The 15,397-nt window shown below is 46.5% G+C and overlaps 1 protein-coding gene across 1 annotated transcript in view; it reads right to left on the reverse strand.

Annotated features, from left to right (window-relative positions):
- The window catches only part of LOC147622014 (uncharacterized), a 40,473-nt gene extending 25,403 nt beyond the window's left edge, over nt 1–15,070 (reverse strand). The window contains exon 1 of the mRNA XM_086823065.1: nt 14,512–15,070. Within this exon, the coding sequence (XP_086679191.1) occupies nt 14,512–14,979 (468 nt within the window). The 5' untranslated portion in view covers nt 14,980–15,070. The remainder of the gene's footprint in view (nt 1–14,511) is intronic.
- Between the last annotated feature and the right edge of the window lie 327 nt (nt 15,071–15,397).

Here is a 15,397-nt window from a genome sequence, read left to right on the forward strand (position 1 = left end):
ATTAACGCACAAACTGAAAGGAGAAGTGCAGAAAATAGAGAGAGAAAGGGGGAGGTGGAGAGGACACAGTATTGGGTCCCAATTACCCTCTGTAGGGCCCCCACCACGGATGGTGTATTTGCTTTATTAGAATGATGAGAAATCTGAAAGAAAATACAGCAATCTTGGACCTTTTCTTGGTTGGGAATACCCTGCCCTTGACCTGAATCCTTCACCCCTTTGCTTAGCACCCTCTTGGCTTTGTCTAGCCTCTTATGCTTGAGCTCTTGGTGGAGAATGAGATGAAAGAATGGGAACATGGGCTCTCCCTTTTATACTAGCCCAACTACAACAGTCGGCCAGTTCCATTTCTGCCCACGACTGAGATCACAGCATTAAATGCTGGAAAAAATACATAAACTGTTGCGCATCACTTTAATGCATGGCTGGGCACTCATGCGCATAAAAAATAGGGCTGGGCACTTAGGCGCCTGCTGCCTAGGAGGCTGGGCACTGAATGCCCCCTGTTTTGGAGGCTGGGCAGCCTGTATGGGCTGCCCCAAACTTGCCTTAAACCTCTCCCAGGGCTGGATAACCAGTCGGCTACCCCTGGCCTGCCCTTGGGGCTGTCCTACAGCCCCCCCATGGCCTACCCATGGCTGGTGGGTACAGCCAAGGCCTTCCTAGCCCTCATGGGGGTGGTTCCACACCATTCCCATGCCCACACTAAGATCCGGGGTAGCCCTATGGGCTGGCCCCTTGTCCCAAACACTAACTACTCAATGATCTGGCATCCGGTACCATACCAGATACACAGAATCACTGACATCATTCTAGAGGGAGACTCACAGCACGGACTGGCACTGTTTCATGTGCAGGACGGTGCACACCTGACCTTAGACTCTTGTGCAGGACAATGCACACCTGACCTCGGACAACTGAGATGGATCCCTGGCTGACTCGTCCCGGACTGGGCTCACATGGGACCAGTTCACCATCCCAGGTCCTGCACCTTCTATACAGAAATGTCTACATCACGAGCGAGAAAAAATTCTGGTTTCTTTGCTGAATCTTTGTACTTGAAGTAGGCTCTGATACCACTGTAATATGCGGAAGCTTCGGAGAAGAATCGGTAACTTCAATACTCATAATTCAGCACTCTTTTCGCGACGGAAATTAACGCACAAATTGAAAGGAGAAGTGCAGAAAATAGAGAGAGAGAGGGGGGGAGGTGGAGAGGACACAGTATTGGGTCCCAATTACCCTCTGTAGGGCCCCCACCACGGATGGTGTATTTGCTTTATTAGAATGATGAGAAATCTGAAAGAAAATACAGCAATCTTGGACCTTTTCTTGGCTAGGAATACCCTGCCCTTGACCTGAATCCTTCACCCCTTTGCTTAGCACCCTCTTGGCTTTGTCTAGCCTCTTATGCTTGAGCTCTTGGTGGAGAATGAGATGAAAGAATGGGAACATGGGCTCTCCCTTTTATACTAGCCCAACTACAGCAGTCGGCCAGTTCCATTTCTGCCCACGACTGAGACCACAGCATTAAATGCTGGAAAAAATACATAAACTGTTGCGCATCACTTTAATGCATGGCTGGGCACTTATGCGCATAAAAAATAGGGCTGGGCACTTAGGCGCCTGCTGCCTAGGAGGCTGGGCACTGAATGCCCCGTTTTGGAGGCTGGGCAGCCTGTATGGGCCGCCCCAAACTTGCCTTAAACCTCTCCCAGGGCTGGATAACCAGTCGGCTACCCCTGGCCTGCCCTTGGGGCTGTCCTACAGCCCCCCCATGGCCTACCCATGGCTGGTGGGTACAGCCAGGGCCTTCCTGACCCTCATAGGGGTGGTTCCACACCATTCCCATGCCCACACTAAGATCTAGGGTAGCCCTATGGGCTGGCCCCTTGTCCCAAACACTAACTACTCAGTGATCTGGCATCCAGTACCATACCAGATACACAGAATCACTGACATCATTCTAGAGGGAGACTCACAGCGCGTACTGGCACTGTTTCATGTGCAGGACGGTGCACACCTGACCTTAGACTCTTGTGCAGGACAATGCACACCTAACCTCGGACAACTGAGATGGATCCCTGGCTGACTCGTCCCGGACTGGGCTCACATGGGACCAGTTCACCATCCCAGGTCCTGCACCTTCTGTACAGAAATGTCTACATCACGAGCGAGAAAAAATTCTGGTTTCTTTGCTTAATCTTTATACTTGAAGTAGGCTCTGATACCACTGTAATATGCGGAAGCTTCGGAGAAGAATCGGTAACTTCAATACTCAGAATTCAGCACTCTTTTCGCGACGGAAATTAACGCACAAATTGAAAGGAGAAGTGCAGAAAATAGAGAGAGTCCCCCGGGGCCTGCCCCTGGGCTGTCCTACAGCCCCCCCATGGCCTACCCATGGCTGGTGGGTGCAGCCAGGGCCTTCCTAGCCCTCATGGGGGTGGTTCCACACCATTCCCATGCCCACACTAAGATCCGGGGTAGCCCTATGGGCTGGCCCCTTGTCCCAAACACTAACTACTCAGTGATATGGCATCCGGTACCATACCAGATACACAAAATCACTGACATCATTCTAGAGGGAGACTCACAGCGCGGACTGGCACTGTTTCATGTGCAGGACAATGCACACCTGACCTTAGACTCCTATGCAAGACAATGCACACCTGACCTCGGACAACTGAGATGGATCCCTGGCTGACTCGTCCTGGACTGGGCTCACATGGGACCAGTTCACCATCCCAGGTCCTGCATCTTCCGTACAGAAATGTCTACGTGGCATCCAAGTGCGGGATGCACGTGACAATAAAAGAGCAGAATCTCAGGATGAATATGCTAACAAATATCCCTGTATTTGTATGCGAAGCTTCCCAATGATGGGAGTGACCTTAACTTCCTTGCCCTCAAAGGTAGCATCTGCATGAAAGTCCATGCCCAATTCCTTAGGCTTTAACCCAAGAGCAACAGCCATCTGTATGGATATGAATGAAGTTATCTGTTGAGGCATTATCAAAAAGAAATAAAGTCGTTTGGTCCTTTACCTTGCCCCAAGCTTTGCATAAGATTCTGCTCTTTGGTTCATGTGCACTGTTACCCTGAACATCGGGTATAACATTCACACTCGGATTGGCATCCTGCACATTATTTCTTTTGAGATTCTGGGGGCATCGAGCTTTCATGTGATCTTTGCTCCCACATGTGAAGCACTTCCCCTCTCTCGTGCAATCAAAGATATGTTGTCTGGACAGCTTAGGATCATCCTTTTTACCCCTCGGCTTCTTTTCTGAGCCCCCTTTTGCATCCTTGGACTCATTAGGCATAAACTTAGGTGGCTGTCCACCCTTTTTCTACTCATTTCCAGCTCTGAATTTTTCCTTGTATGAGCTGAATTCTTGTCTTTTTGATGCTCCCTTGCCATGTAACTCCTCATAAATAGTTGCTGAGTATATGAGCTCCAGTAAGGTGTTGTGGGAATACACTACAAGGCTCTTTTGAATGATTTGTTGCAGCCCTGACTCAAACTTTCTTTTCTTCTCGTCCTCACTAATCATCATGAAAGGTGTGACCTTGAGAAGAATCCGCCAAAACTTTGAAACATAAGAGGAAACTGATTCGCCTTCTTCCTGTGTTAGCCAATCCCATTCCTTTCGTACATCCTTCTCAAAGTGGGGAGGAAGGAACTGATCATAAAATTGCTCTTTGAAAGCACTCCATGTACGGGCAGCTATCCTATGCAAAAGCTTTGCCATCCACCAATCACTTGCAGTCTCTTTAAGATGAATACCCACATGCCTGAGCATAGATTTCTCGATCAATTTCTCCATGCAAAAGGCTATTTCAACTTGCCTTATGAAAGCAAGTGCCTTGGTAGTATCCAACTTTCCATTATAGATCTCGAATTTAATGTCCTTGTCCCCAGACTTGAACTCTTTGCCCTTCTTGCTATGACGGGCAACCCGACGCTCTAATACATCATCCTCCTCGTCATGCCTACGCTGGCGACGATGCCGAGATCTAGGGCTGATTTTCCGCGTAACACCTTCCACTCTGGATGAAACTTTAGGAGCAGGAACATACCTAGAAGGTGGAGACACCACCGACAATGCATGAAGATCTTCTGCATCTCTCAAATGGGCTAAAAACCCCTCATCATCCCCACGAGCTACATGTCGATGTACATCATCTCCTCCGGCTGCATGCCTCCTCATATCTGTTGCATTAGCTACAAGCCCCCTCAAAACACTTGCTCGGGCTGCATGCCCTCTTACATCACTGGTGCGGTTTGCATGCCCCCTCACATCATTGGTGCGGGCTGCATGCCCTCTCACAACATCATCGGAGTTCCCTTCACGGGATAGCCTGTGGGGCTACCGTGTGAAGACCCACTTGCCCTCATCATCAGAAACAACTTCGCCACGGCTTTTTAAATAAGCAACAGCCAACTCTCGAGGTTTGTCGATTTCCATTTGTTGGGCAATTGCATCAAAAGTGACCACATCAGCCTTGACATGAGACTTTGATTCTATGACCCTCTGTACATCAGGATCTCTTTGCAAAGCACGGAGCTCTTCAAGCTCATTCTTCAAGGCATCAATATCCTACTGATCCTCAGCCCTGGCAGACAACAGTGGATCGTTATCCGCCAAAGCCCCAACATGGTCCCTGTCTCTATCTTCTTCCCATATGCGGCGAATACGGGTGAAAGAGTCCTCCACATAATGATCAGAATGGCTGGCCATAATGTATCTTCCAGCTTTTCAGAAAGAAAAGAATTTTCCGTGCCCCAGAATCGCTCTCTACCAGTTCCCCAAGTATGACACCGAATAGACTGCAAGGGTGCAACAGTGCCCCTACACAGACAGGAGGGCCACGAAGTCTTTCCACACGCTCACTGCCGCTTAAACCAAAGGTAACCTCTTTCGAGGCGCAACAATAAGACGAGGGCTACCTCAAAATCCCAACCTTCTCTCACGGATAATGACTCCTTACAGCCATATCCAGCATCATATTAGGCACAACTGTGTAGAAAGCCAGGCTCTGATACCAATGTAAACGGAAGGGCAACTCAACATGGAAAACCTAATCAATCATGAAATCTGAAAATACACATAAGCATGCCATATGAAACAAGATGACAAATCTGCACAGTACACCACATTAAGGGCCAAAAGATGGGCTACCCCCCACCCCCCCCCCTTTTATGGTTAGATTACCAAAAAGGAGTCTGCTTCCAATACAACTTTGCGGGTGCCCAGGGTTCACCACTGGCTGCACCTGTTTCTTCCAATACAATATGAAAACAAGAAAGCATAACAAAAACTGAATTTGCTGACTGCGCCTGTTTCTTCCAATACAATATGAAAACAAGAAAGTATAACATAAACTAAATTTGCTGACAATTCTCAGCACAAGTGAGCATTCCCGGCATCAAGCAGATGCAGGACAACTATGGACAGTACTCCCACATCAGCCCGGGACAACTCAACTTCATCTTCTTCTTCCTATCTAGCTCATAGAGCAAGTCGACCAGCCCTTGTTTTCTGCAGTCAACCAGCCCTCAGTAGCCTCAGAAGAAAGCGACCAGCAATTGTACACAAGCCTGCAAACCCCCGGTTGAAAGGAAAACTATCTAGCTGCCCACGACCAGCTCTTCCTCTCTGTTTTTTACCTCTGTCCAGCCACTGTTCAGCTGTAAATCAGCCGGCCAGCAGTGGAGAACATGCAGAAGGAGTCGGCCAACACCTCCCATGCACCTGTTAGGTATTCGTCTCACGATAGAAGGCTGTAAACAGCTTGGAGAAGCAGTCGACCAGCCCCCATGCACCTGGAAAAGCAGGCACCTACCTCCAAACTGGAGTTTTCTCCCATAATAGGGCTTCCTTGCTGAAAATAGCCCACACGTGTGCTTTTCTGGTCCAGAAAGGGGGTGCCTACATGAAGGAAGTCCAAATAATGTCCAATGCCCAGTTTTTGACCACCACGTGTATTAAATAAGTCCTACTCAATGTGTATTCACTTATAAGTTGTCCGGTCACTTATAAGTGAGTGTGAGCCTGCACCAATAATTATTAACATGTGAACTCATAAAGCTGTAAATTGAGTTTTTGGTAATACTTACCACTTGCAAAACACATGTAGACCACCTATCAATCCCAAGCAGGTGTTCACATACACGTCCACAGGGTGCCCACGCGTCCCCAGACCCATGGACAACACAGGCAGAAATCTCAGGCATTGTCCAGGCAAACAAGACAAGTCATCCAAAGATAAAATCAAAGTCATGTACACACATAAGTGCAATTATATTGGAAGAAACACCCATCTGCTTAGTTGTATCCGATAAAATGTCCAGGGTTCATGATCCTTTCCCAGAACATAAATGCAAAAGATCTCCAAGATAGCTAGTCCCAGAGAATTTCATCATGTCAGGCTCCATGGGCCATACATGTACACCATGTCAGGCCCCACAAACCACACATGTACTATCATGTCAGGCTAGGAGCAAAAATAGAAGGTGAACCAAAAGAAAAGGCAGTGTTATCTCCTTGTACACCAGTAGTCTGGGAGCGTATTCTGCTCCTAGACCCTCCTCTATTCGGGTTCACATTACTCCAAGGATTGAGGGTAGTAGTTGGTACCATATTAACCTGTGCTGCAGAAGTGGACACCCAGGTAGTGTTAGGCACATAAGCACTCAAAGGTACATACAAAACTAACAGGGTCTCCGGCTCAGTTGATGTGACGACCCTCTCTTAAAGCTAATTTCCAAGTCCGATGGAATGGGAAATCCCTATTGTCATGTGCACAGTGTGTATCTACCGTGTGCTACACGCACGCAAGACTAGCTTCGAGGTTTGGGGAAGCTTGGAGCTAGGCAGGCTGATTGGCGAGCTGAGTTACGGATAGACTAACAGGCGGGCACCCAAGTATGGACGGGCAGGCGCCCAAGTGTGGACGCCCGATGACCATAAAAGGGTGGCCAAGGTTAGTCATTAGTCATATAGAGTCTCGCGTGATTTGTGAGAGCTCTATGGTCTGGAGCCTGAATCTAGTGTAGACGTGCACCTGCTTTATGCAACCGAGGCCGGCAACAATCTCAAGGCCCGCGAGGGTAGCTTCGTGGCGGTATGGGACGTCGCGAGGTAGAGATTGGCCGGTACGTCAACCTTCAGCTCGTGGCTCGGTGGGGACAACCAAGATTGTGGGCTTGCCCACGCCTATCATGGTTGGGTGGTGAGTCAGGCCTGCACCCCCTTCTCGTTTATTTGTTTGTTTGCAGGTTTTGAGTCTCGAACCGGGAGCGTTCTATGAGGAGATCCTTTGGGGTTTTGACAGTGGTATCAGAGCGTGCCTCGTGAACAAGCAAGTCGGTAGGTAGAGAGGATGAGGTCGAAGTAAGGTATGTGTTCAAGAAGCTTGCTGTTTTGTTTATGCATGCTGCTGTTTTTTCAGATAGTATGTGCTTTTTCATCAAAGAACCCGTGATGAGGGTGTAGGTGGTTTGGTAGGGTTGTTTTGCTTTGCAAGAAGAAGGCTGAAGATGTTTGTGCAGTCGCATGAACAAGTCGTGAGAGAAAACTTTAAAAAAAAAAGCATGTTCGCTTTTGGTTGAACGAGAGAGAGAGAGAGAGAGAGAGAGAGAGAGAGAGAGAGAGATGGGGATCGTTGGCGGTGCTGGTCGTGTACTGGTCGTGAGCTACCGGATGTTGGAGGCGCCAACGAACAAGCGGGCAGGTGTGTAGGCAGCCAGCCAGGCCTACATAGGCTCCTACGCAGGCAGGCGCCTAGGCCAGGCTGGCAGGCGCCCAAGCCTACGTCGGCTTGTGGCCAGGCCTACGCAGGTAGGATGGCACAGGCGGCCATGGACACCCGGCAGCAGCGCAGGTGACGGCAGCAAGGCGAAGCCGGCGGCTCTAATTCCAGGAAGAAAAAAAAAACAATAAAAGCAATCTGCCGATTTGGGTGCTTTCGTTTTTTTTTACATTAAACTTTTTTTTTAAAGAGCTTAAAGGCCCCTAATGTTTAAAGGTGTTTTTTTTTTAAGAAAACAGAATATATATATTTTTTTTTAATTATTTTTTTAATAACACAAAAGCAAAAGCTCAAGTTGCTTTTGGGGAAGATTATATAAACCCCTTAAGTGCGCTTCTTGCCACACATCTCTCAAGTTTTCAAGCTCTCGAGCTCTCAAGTTCTCTCGCACTATTCTTGTGCAAGATCGAATTTTCTCTCCACTTGCCCTCTTCAAGATGTCGACCCAAGAATCCGAGTTGGAGCCCCTTATCGAACACGAAGGCTTGCCGGCTACGGAAGATACCGATGCCGATCTTTTTGACGATTATGTGTCCAAATCAGATTTCCAAGAGTTCAAAGTTGCTCTCGAAGCTTCTTCTTCGGAACGTCAGGCACAAATCGCCGCCCAGATGATGCAAGCTTTGCAGAACTCCATCTCTCTTTTGACCACTACCCTATCTACTCTTTCGGGTATGGATACCTTGGCCTTTGCTTTAGGCCCCAACATTACTCCGGAACAGTTCGGGGGCGAGCAAAAGCAACGTACCAAGGAGATCGTGGACACTTGGCTACATAAGTGGCAGGTCCATTTTCAGTTTCATCCATATGATGATGGAAAAAAGATCCAGTTAGCAGCAGGTTTCCTCTCAGGCAAAGCTTTGCTTTGGTGGAAGGAACTCAACGACTTGGGCACAATTTGAAGACGTCTTCAAGAAGGAATTCCTCAAGAAAGAGGATGATTATGATGTTGTTGCCCGGTTTACAGCTTTGACCATGACCTCGCAACATCTCACTTATGAGATCTACCTCCAGAAGTTTAGGGACTTGCAGATGAGAGCTACAAAGATGGATCCCACTACTCTTTTGGGATTCTTCATAGCTGGTTTACCAGACTCATACCGTTTATAGGTTAAAAATAACAAATGCAAAACATTGGACGAAGCCATTCATTTAGCTCGTATCTATGACGATACAATGGTCTCTTCCAAGTCTAAACCCGTTACCGCGTAGGAGAACAAGCATAAAAGAAAGTTCTCCGCACCTATGGCTAACTCGACTGAAGGAAAGTCTTCGGACCAACCTTCGAAGAATTCCAGTTCGACACCAGCATCCCTGGTGCTCATCCTGTCAGTATTCCACCTTACAGGATGAGCCAAGCTGAGGAAGATGAGTTGGCTAAACAACTCGAAGACTATTTGAGGATGGGCCAGATCCGTCCAAGTAAATCACCTTGGGGTGCACCTGTGTTGCTTTGGAGAAAGAAGGACAACACTTGGAGAATGTGTATAGATTACAAGGACCTGATTGACCGGTTGGCAGGAGCGAAATATTTCACGAAGATAGATTTACGTACTGGCTATCACCAGATACGTATTCATGAAAGGCATGTCGAAAGAACTGCCTTTCGAACTAGGTATGGCCATTACGAGTTTCTCGTATTACCTTTTGGGTTAACCAATGCTCCAGCCACTTTCTAGCAAATGATGAACAATCTTTTTCGTGAACATTTGGGAAAATTTGTGGCGGTGATCCTGGATGATATTTTGATATACAGTCGTACTCTTGAAGATCATGTTCGACACCTCACGATTTTCTTATCTATTTTAAGACAGAATCGACTATATGCTAAGTTAAGTAAATGTGAGTTTTTTATGACAGACATCATTTACTTGGGACACAAGATCACTAGAGATTGATTGAGCATTGACTATGACCGAGTTTTGGACTGGCCTATACCGCGAACAGTGAAACAACTTCGTTCTTTTCTCGGTTTTGTTGTTTTTCTTCGGAAATCTGTGCGGGAGTACTCTCAGCTTACACTACCGATGACCCACTTGTTGAAAGGTCGTGGACGTAAGTCAAATCAGCCTATCACTTGGAATGATATGGCCTTTAGACTTTTGAAAGATAAAGTCAAGGAAGCACCTATCTTAGCATTACCCGATCCTAGTCGGCCTTATGTTCTTGAAACTGATGCCAGTGACTATGCCATCGGGGCTGCTCTATTTCAAGATGGTAGACCGGTTGCTTTTGAAAGTAAAAAGCTAGACGATACTCAATCTCGTTGGCCAACCCTTAAGAAGGAGCTTTATGCTGCTGTGATTCATGCTCTCAAGGTTTGGAGACATTATTTATATGGCTCCAAGTTTGTGGTATTGACTGATCATCAATCAATCAAGTATGTGTGTGATGCGGATGATTTGAGAGGAAGGAAAGCTCGTTGGACTGAGTTAATGCAAGATTTTGATTTTGAGATTCGTTATCGAAAAGGATCCATGAATAGTGTTGCAGATGCGCTTAGTCGAATTAGAGAGGTGAATACTTTGTCGTTCACTGAGATTTCTACTGACTTATTTCAGTCATTGAGAGGGCTTTGCAGGATTGATAGTTATTTTGGTCCATTTTGGCAAAAGATCCAGGACAGGAGCTCATTGATTGACCAAGACTCAATGACTAAGCAGTCTACCATTCAGGCTGCAAGAGGCCACTGGATGATTCGGAATGGTTTACTATTCCGTTATCGAAAAGGGTCCATGAATAGTGTTGCAGATGCGCTTAGTCGAATTAGAGAGGTGAATACTTTGTCGTTCACCGAGATTTCTACTGACTTATTTCAGTCATTGAGAGGGCTTTGCAGGGCTGATAGTTATTTTGGTCCATTTTGGCAGAAGATCCAGGACGAGAGCTCATTGATTGACCAAGACTCAATGACTGAGCAGTCTATCATTCAGGCTGCAGGAGGCCAGTGGATGATTTGGAATGGTTTACTATTCCGTAATGACAAAATTTGTGTACCACAGATCCCAGACATTAGGTCCAAGATTCTTAAGGAGTGTCACGACGCCCCTTCTGCTGGACACCTTGGGGTACACAGGACGCTATCGTTAGTGAAACACACTTTTTATTGGCCAAAGATCAAAGGGTATGTAGAAGATTATGTTCTCAAGTCTCAAGTTTGTCAAACAAACAAAGCTGAACACTTTAGACAGGCTGGATTGTTGCATCCTTTGTAAATCCCAAGTAATAAATGGGAAAATATTTCCATGGATTTTATTACCGGATTGCCAAGAACACATCAAGGCCACGATTCTCTTCGGGTTGTGGTAGATTGCTTGACAAAAATGGCTAGATTTTTACCGACCCGGAAGACTATTCCAGCTACGCAATTAGCACGGCAGTTTATCGAGCAATTGTTTAGACAGTACGGATTACCGCAGGACATAATCAATGATAGGGACTCTAAGTTTACGAGTGATTTTTGGAAACTTGTTTTTGAGAAGTTGGAAACAACTTTGAATTTGAGTTCCTCAAATCATCCTCAATCTGATGGCCAAATAGAAAGAGTGAATCAGATTTTGGAGGATATGCTTCGAGCATATGTATCCAAGAGACAGAGTTCATGGGAGGATTATCTTCCTATGTTAGAATTTGCATATAACAGTACTAAGCATACGAGTATAGGTTTTAGTCCTTTCATGCTTATGTATGGTTTTCAACCTAGATCACCTATTACAGTGGAATTCTCAGGACTTCAACATGATGAAGCACGTAATTTTTTGTAAGATATGCAAGAAATGTTACAAGTTGCGAAGGAATCTATTAGAAGTACTCAAGACCGAGACAGATTTTATTCTAATAGGCATCGTTCACCCAGAGAGTTCTCTGAAGAAATAATGGTGTATTTACGAGTTCCAAAAGATTCCAAGACTTTACGGATAGGTCGATCTCCAAAATTATCTCCTAGATACTGTGGACCATTTCATATTACACGACGGATTGGTTCAGTTGCATATGAATTGGATTTGCCTTCTCATGTGAAAGTTCATCCTGTATTTCATGTCTGTAGACTTAAGGAAGTACTGGGTGGAACAGACGAGTTAGTTACTCCTCAAGAAATCATAGATATCGAGGACATGACATTTGTTCCACACGAACCTGAAAGGATTCTTGGATTTCGTGAAAGAAGATTGCGTAATACACTTATCCGTTTGTTTGCAGGTTTCGAGTCTCGAACCGGGAGCGTTCTACGAGGAGATCCTTTGGGATTTTGGCTACATTTAAACAAGTCTTACAACCATGGTGGTACTTGTCCTCCCTGAGAGAATGACCCAAACCAAAGTCCAGGCTGTCGACGAGACTACGTAGCAAGGCTCTCCATATGAGACTGGATAACAAAGTCCGATACTGGCATGCTAGCTGTAGGCATGTATCCCCCTCTGAAAGCGAAGTCTAATAAGCTCAAAGAGGAAGGTCGTGATACCAAAGGTGTAGAGGATGAGTAGGTGTAGATGGGCTGGTTGACTCCCAATGTAAGACCTAGAACGGGACTCTCCAGTAAGAAGTCCCATCCTCCGTGTGGTCTAGATCTGAGTAAGGAGAATCAACTTCTGGTGACAAAGACGGGTGCTCCGGAATCATGGGTAGTCGATCCATGCTGTGTGCTCTCGAGGTCTTCGTTCCCTTTGCTCACGATACCTCTGATACCATATGAGAGAAAAAGGACAAAAGAACCTAATGTGCGAGAGATTAGAGCAAATCAACACAACATGAAATGGAAGAATGAATGTATGTATAATGGTGAATGCAATCCAGTACAAGAGGGCCTCTGTATAAGGCACCGATGTGGTCCGATGAAGTGACTCTGAGTAGTAGACTGGCGATGAAGCAAAGACGAAGTCGAAGCAAGAGGCTCGATCGATGACGAAGGCTCGCGTTGAAGACAACGGTGGCACTCTGAGTAATGACGAGGGCTAGGAACGCAGGACTGCACAAGAGCAGTGTGCTAAGCAAGGATCCCGAGGAAGGTGGTTGCCAAAACGCAGACGTGTGCGAGGGCAGGGTGCTACTATGAATGGTGAAGCAAGGTGCTATGGGAGCAAGCCGGATGGTTTGTTGATACGAGCTACTCTGAACACAGGTTGATGAAGATGAGGTGTTGATCATTGGACTGCTAATGTGTGTTGTGCAGGTGGTATAATGCCAACTGCTAATATGTGATGATAAATCTGTGATGATGATGATGATCAATGAACACCGAGCTGCTGTTGTGGTGTGCTGCGCAGATGGAACACCCGTGATATGCAATGATGATGTATTGCAGGCGGTAGAGCGCCAGCTTTATACAGCGCAGGTCCCCCACCTGACAGGTCGGTTCGCATAGTCAGCCAGCCTGGCCGACCTGGTCAAAAAAACCTTTTTAGGTCTTTTTAATGAGGGCCTTTTTGGGCATTTTGGGCCTGGTTGTTGCATAGCCAAATCCTCAAGAAGGCCTCACGACGTCTCTGCATGCGGTCAAAGCCAACTTGAAGCTTCCCCCAGTGTCCACAGAGGGTATGAATGATATCAAGCCGAAGTCTCCGGATGGACCCCGCTGTGGCGGAGTGAGGGTGCCCTTGATGGCCCCGCTACATCAAGCTCTACAAATGGCAATACTGCTACAAATCTCCCGTCTTTGGCTAGAACCTCGAGTCCAATGATCAATGGATGGTGCTGGGACTAGCACTGCAGAAACACGAAGATGAGAGACCTAAAGGGCAAGTCCCCCGCCTTCCTCCTCATATGCCATTACGACCTCGACCTCAGTGGCCCAATCAACTATGCTCCACGTAACTGTGCGGGAAGGGGGCCAGTCCATAGTACAAATGTAGAGAATCCACTCCAAACCTGTTGGGCCTTCGAAAAATCCCAAAGCCAATGATGTTGGGAGTCGGGACTCCTGGAGATGGCCACACCTCAAACAGACTGTTGGCCTACCTATGTGGCCAGCCAAAAGTGCCAACCGCCAAGCTCCAATGTGCCAACTACCATAGAAAGAGAGTGGTCTTTCACGGCCGAAAACTATCCCATGGCCTCTTCCAAAAATCTGAGAGAGACTGAGGAGGGAGGCCAAAAGATTACCAATGCCTTGTTGTTGTTGGAATGCCTTCAATCTCTGGCATCTGAATCCTGTGGCCCAAGCGTGCGGTGTAAGTAAAGGAGGGGGTGCCAGTGGCCTCCTCATTGTCATATGGATCATGCCATGTCCACTCCCCACTCCTGAATCTCCAATCTATCACCACCCTCCTTGGGAATCAAATGGATCAAGTCCTCTGACAACCTCTCCAGCAAGGATCCCGGGATCATAATCTCATTGAACATGGACGACGGCTTAATCAATGTTATGCTGCATGTCAATAATCTCATCATCATAGGCAATGACAATGCACTTGTTAAGCACATCAAATAAGCCCTCTCTGTAATGACACATTTGGGATTGCTGCACTACCGACACATTTGGAAATGTGGTGCTAGCAAATACTTTGGTATTTCATATCACACACGGATTGTTTACAACATCATGAAAGCTTAGAAATAATAAGATACAGAATTATGATCTCATCAGCATAAGAATTGGAGAAAGAACAGTGAGACAAAAAAAGGGCTGCTTGACGAACCACGATTTGAATAATATTTATGATTTTCCTTTCCCGGTGGGAGCATGTGCGAACTTACCCAGCGAGGTAGAACCCTTTCTCTGGAAATGATGACTTCGGAGTCCATCTCGGGGCGTACCTCCAATTCAAACGTGCGAGACAGGAAGAAGCTGTAGCCTATTCTTTTGAGGAGCCTGGCAATCTGTTTGGTTTCCACAGAGATAAGCTGCTTGTGCCCACCGTTTTCCCCATCTTCCAGACTGTAGACGACACCGGGGACTCTGCCTGCTTTCCTCTCTCGCTTTGAAATGATTTTCCCATCGCCATCTCTTGGGATGGCCCTTATAACCTCTGCAAGGTCTGGATTGGGGACCGGAAGGTCTGGCACTGAGTCGCCAGAATATTCCACTAGCGCCGCCGCTTCTGAGAAGCTTCTGCTCCAATGTGAGATCACGCGATCATGGGCTGTGAAGAGATCCTTCCACGCATGAGAGCTAAGAGATGATATCCTCCGTCCCAGAGCTGCAAATGCATGCGAGCGCAGCATGGTCTTGTGCTGTGTGGATTCAGAAAACCCTAACCCCTGCCATCGCAAAATTTGGACCGTGCCTGCTCAAGTGTGCTTTAAATTTGTATGCCTCATGCTCACAGGTTAATTTATAATTTAAGCTTTAAAAACTAATTTAAGTTGGTTCAAAAAATAAAAGAAGGATCTGCCTTTAGTGGCAAATGCATACAATAATAAATCTCATTACAATCTCGGTAGACTGGTGTACATGACCTTATAAATTTCAGCTATTTCTTCTTTTCGTTTTTTGGGAAATAGATATATATATAATATCCTTACAAAAAGTTCAGAGAGGCCCTAGGCTAAAGCCTATTCGAGATCATTTACATTGCAATTGAGCAGCTTACATAAAAGATCCCAACTATCATCTTCCCAAACAAAGGAAGACTGGCTCCAA

Source organism: Cibotium barometz, chromosome 29 (assembly GCF_041138505.1).
Source record: "Cibotium barometz isolate CiBa-2024 chromosome 29, ASM4113850v1, whole genome shotgun sequence".
NCBI lineage: Eukaryota > Viridiplantae > Streptophyta > Polypodiopsida > Cyatheales > Cibotiaceae > Cibotium > Cibotium barometz.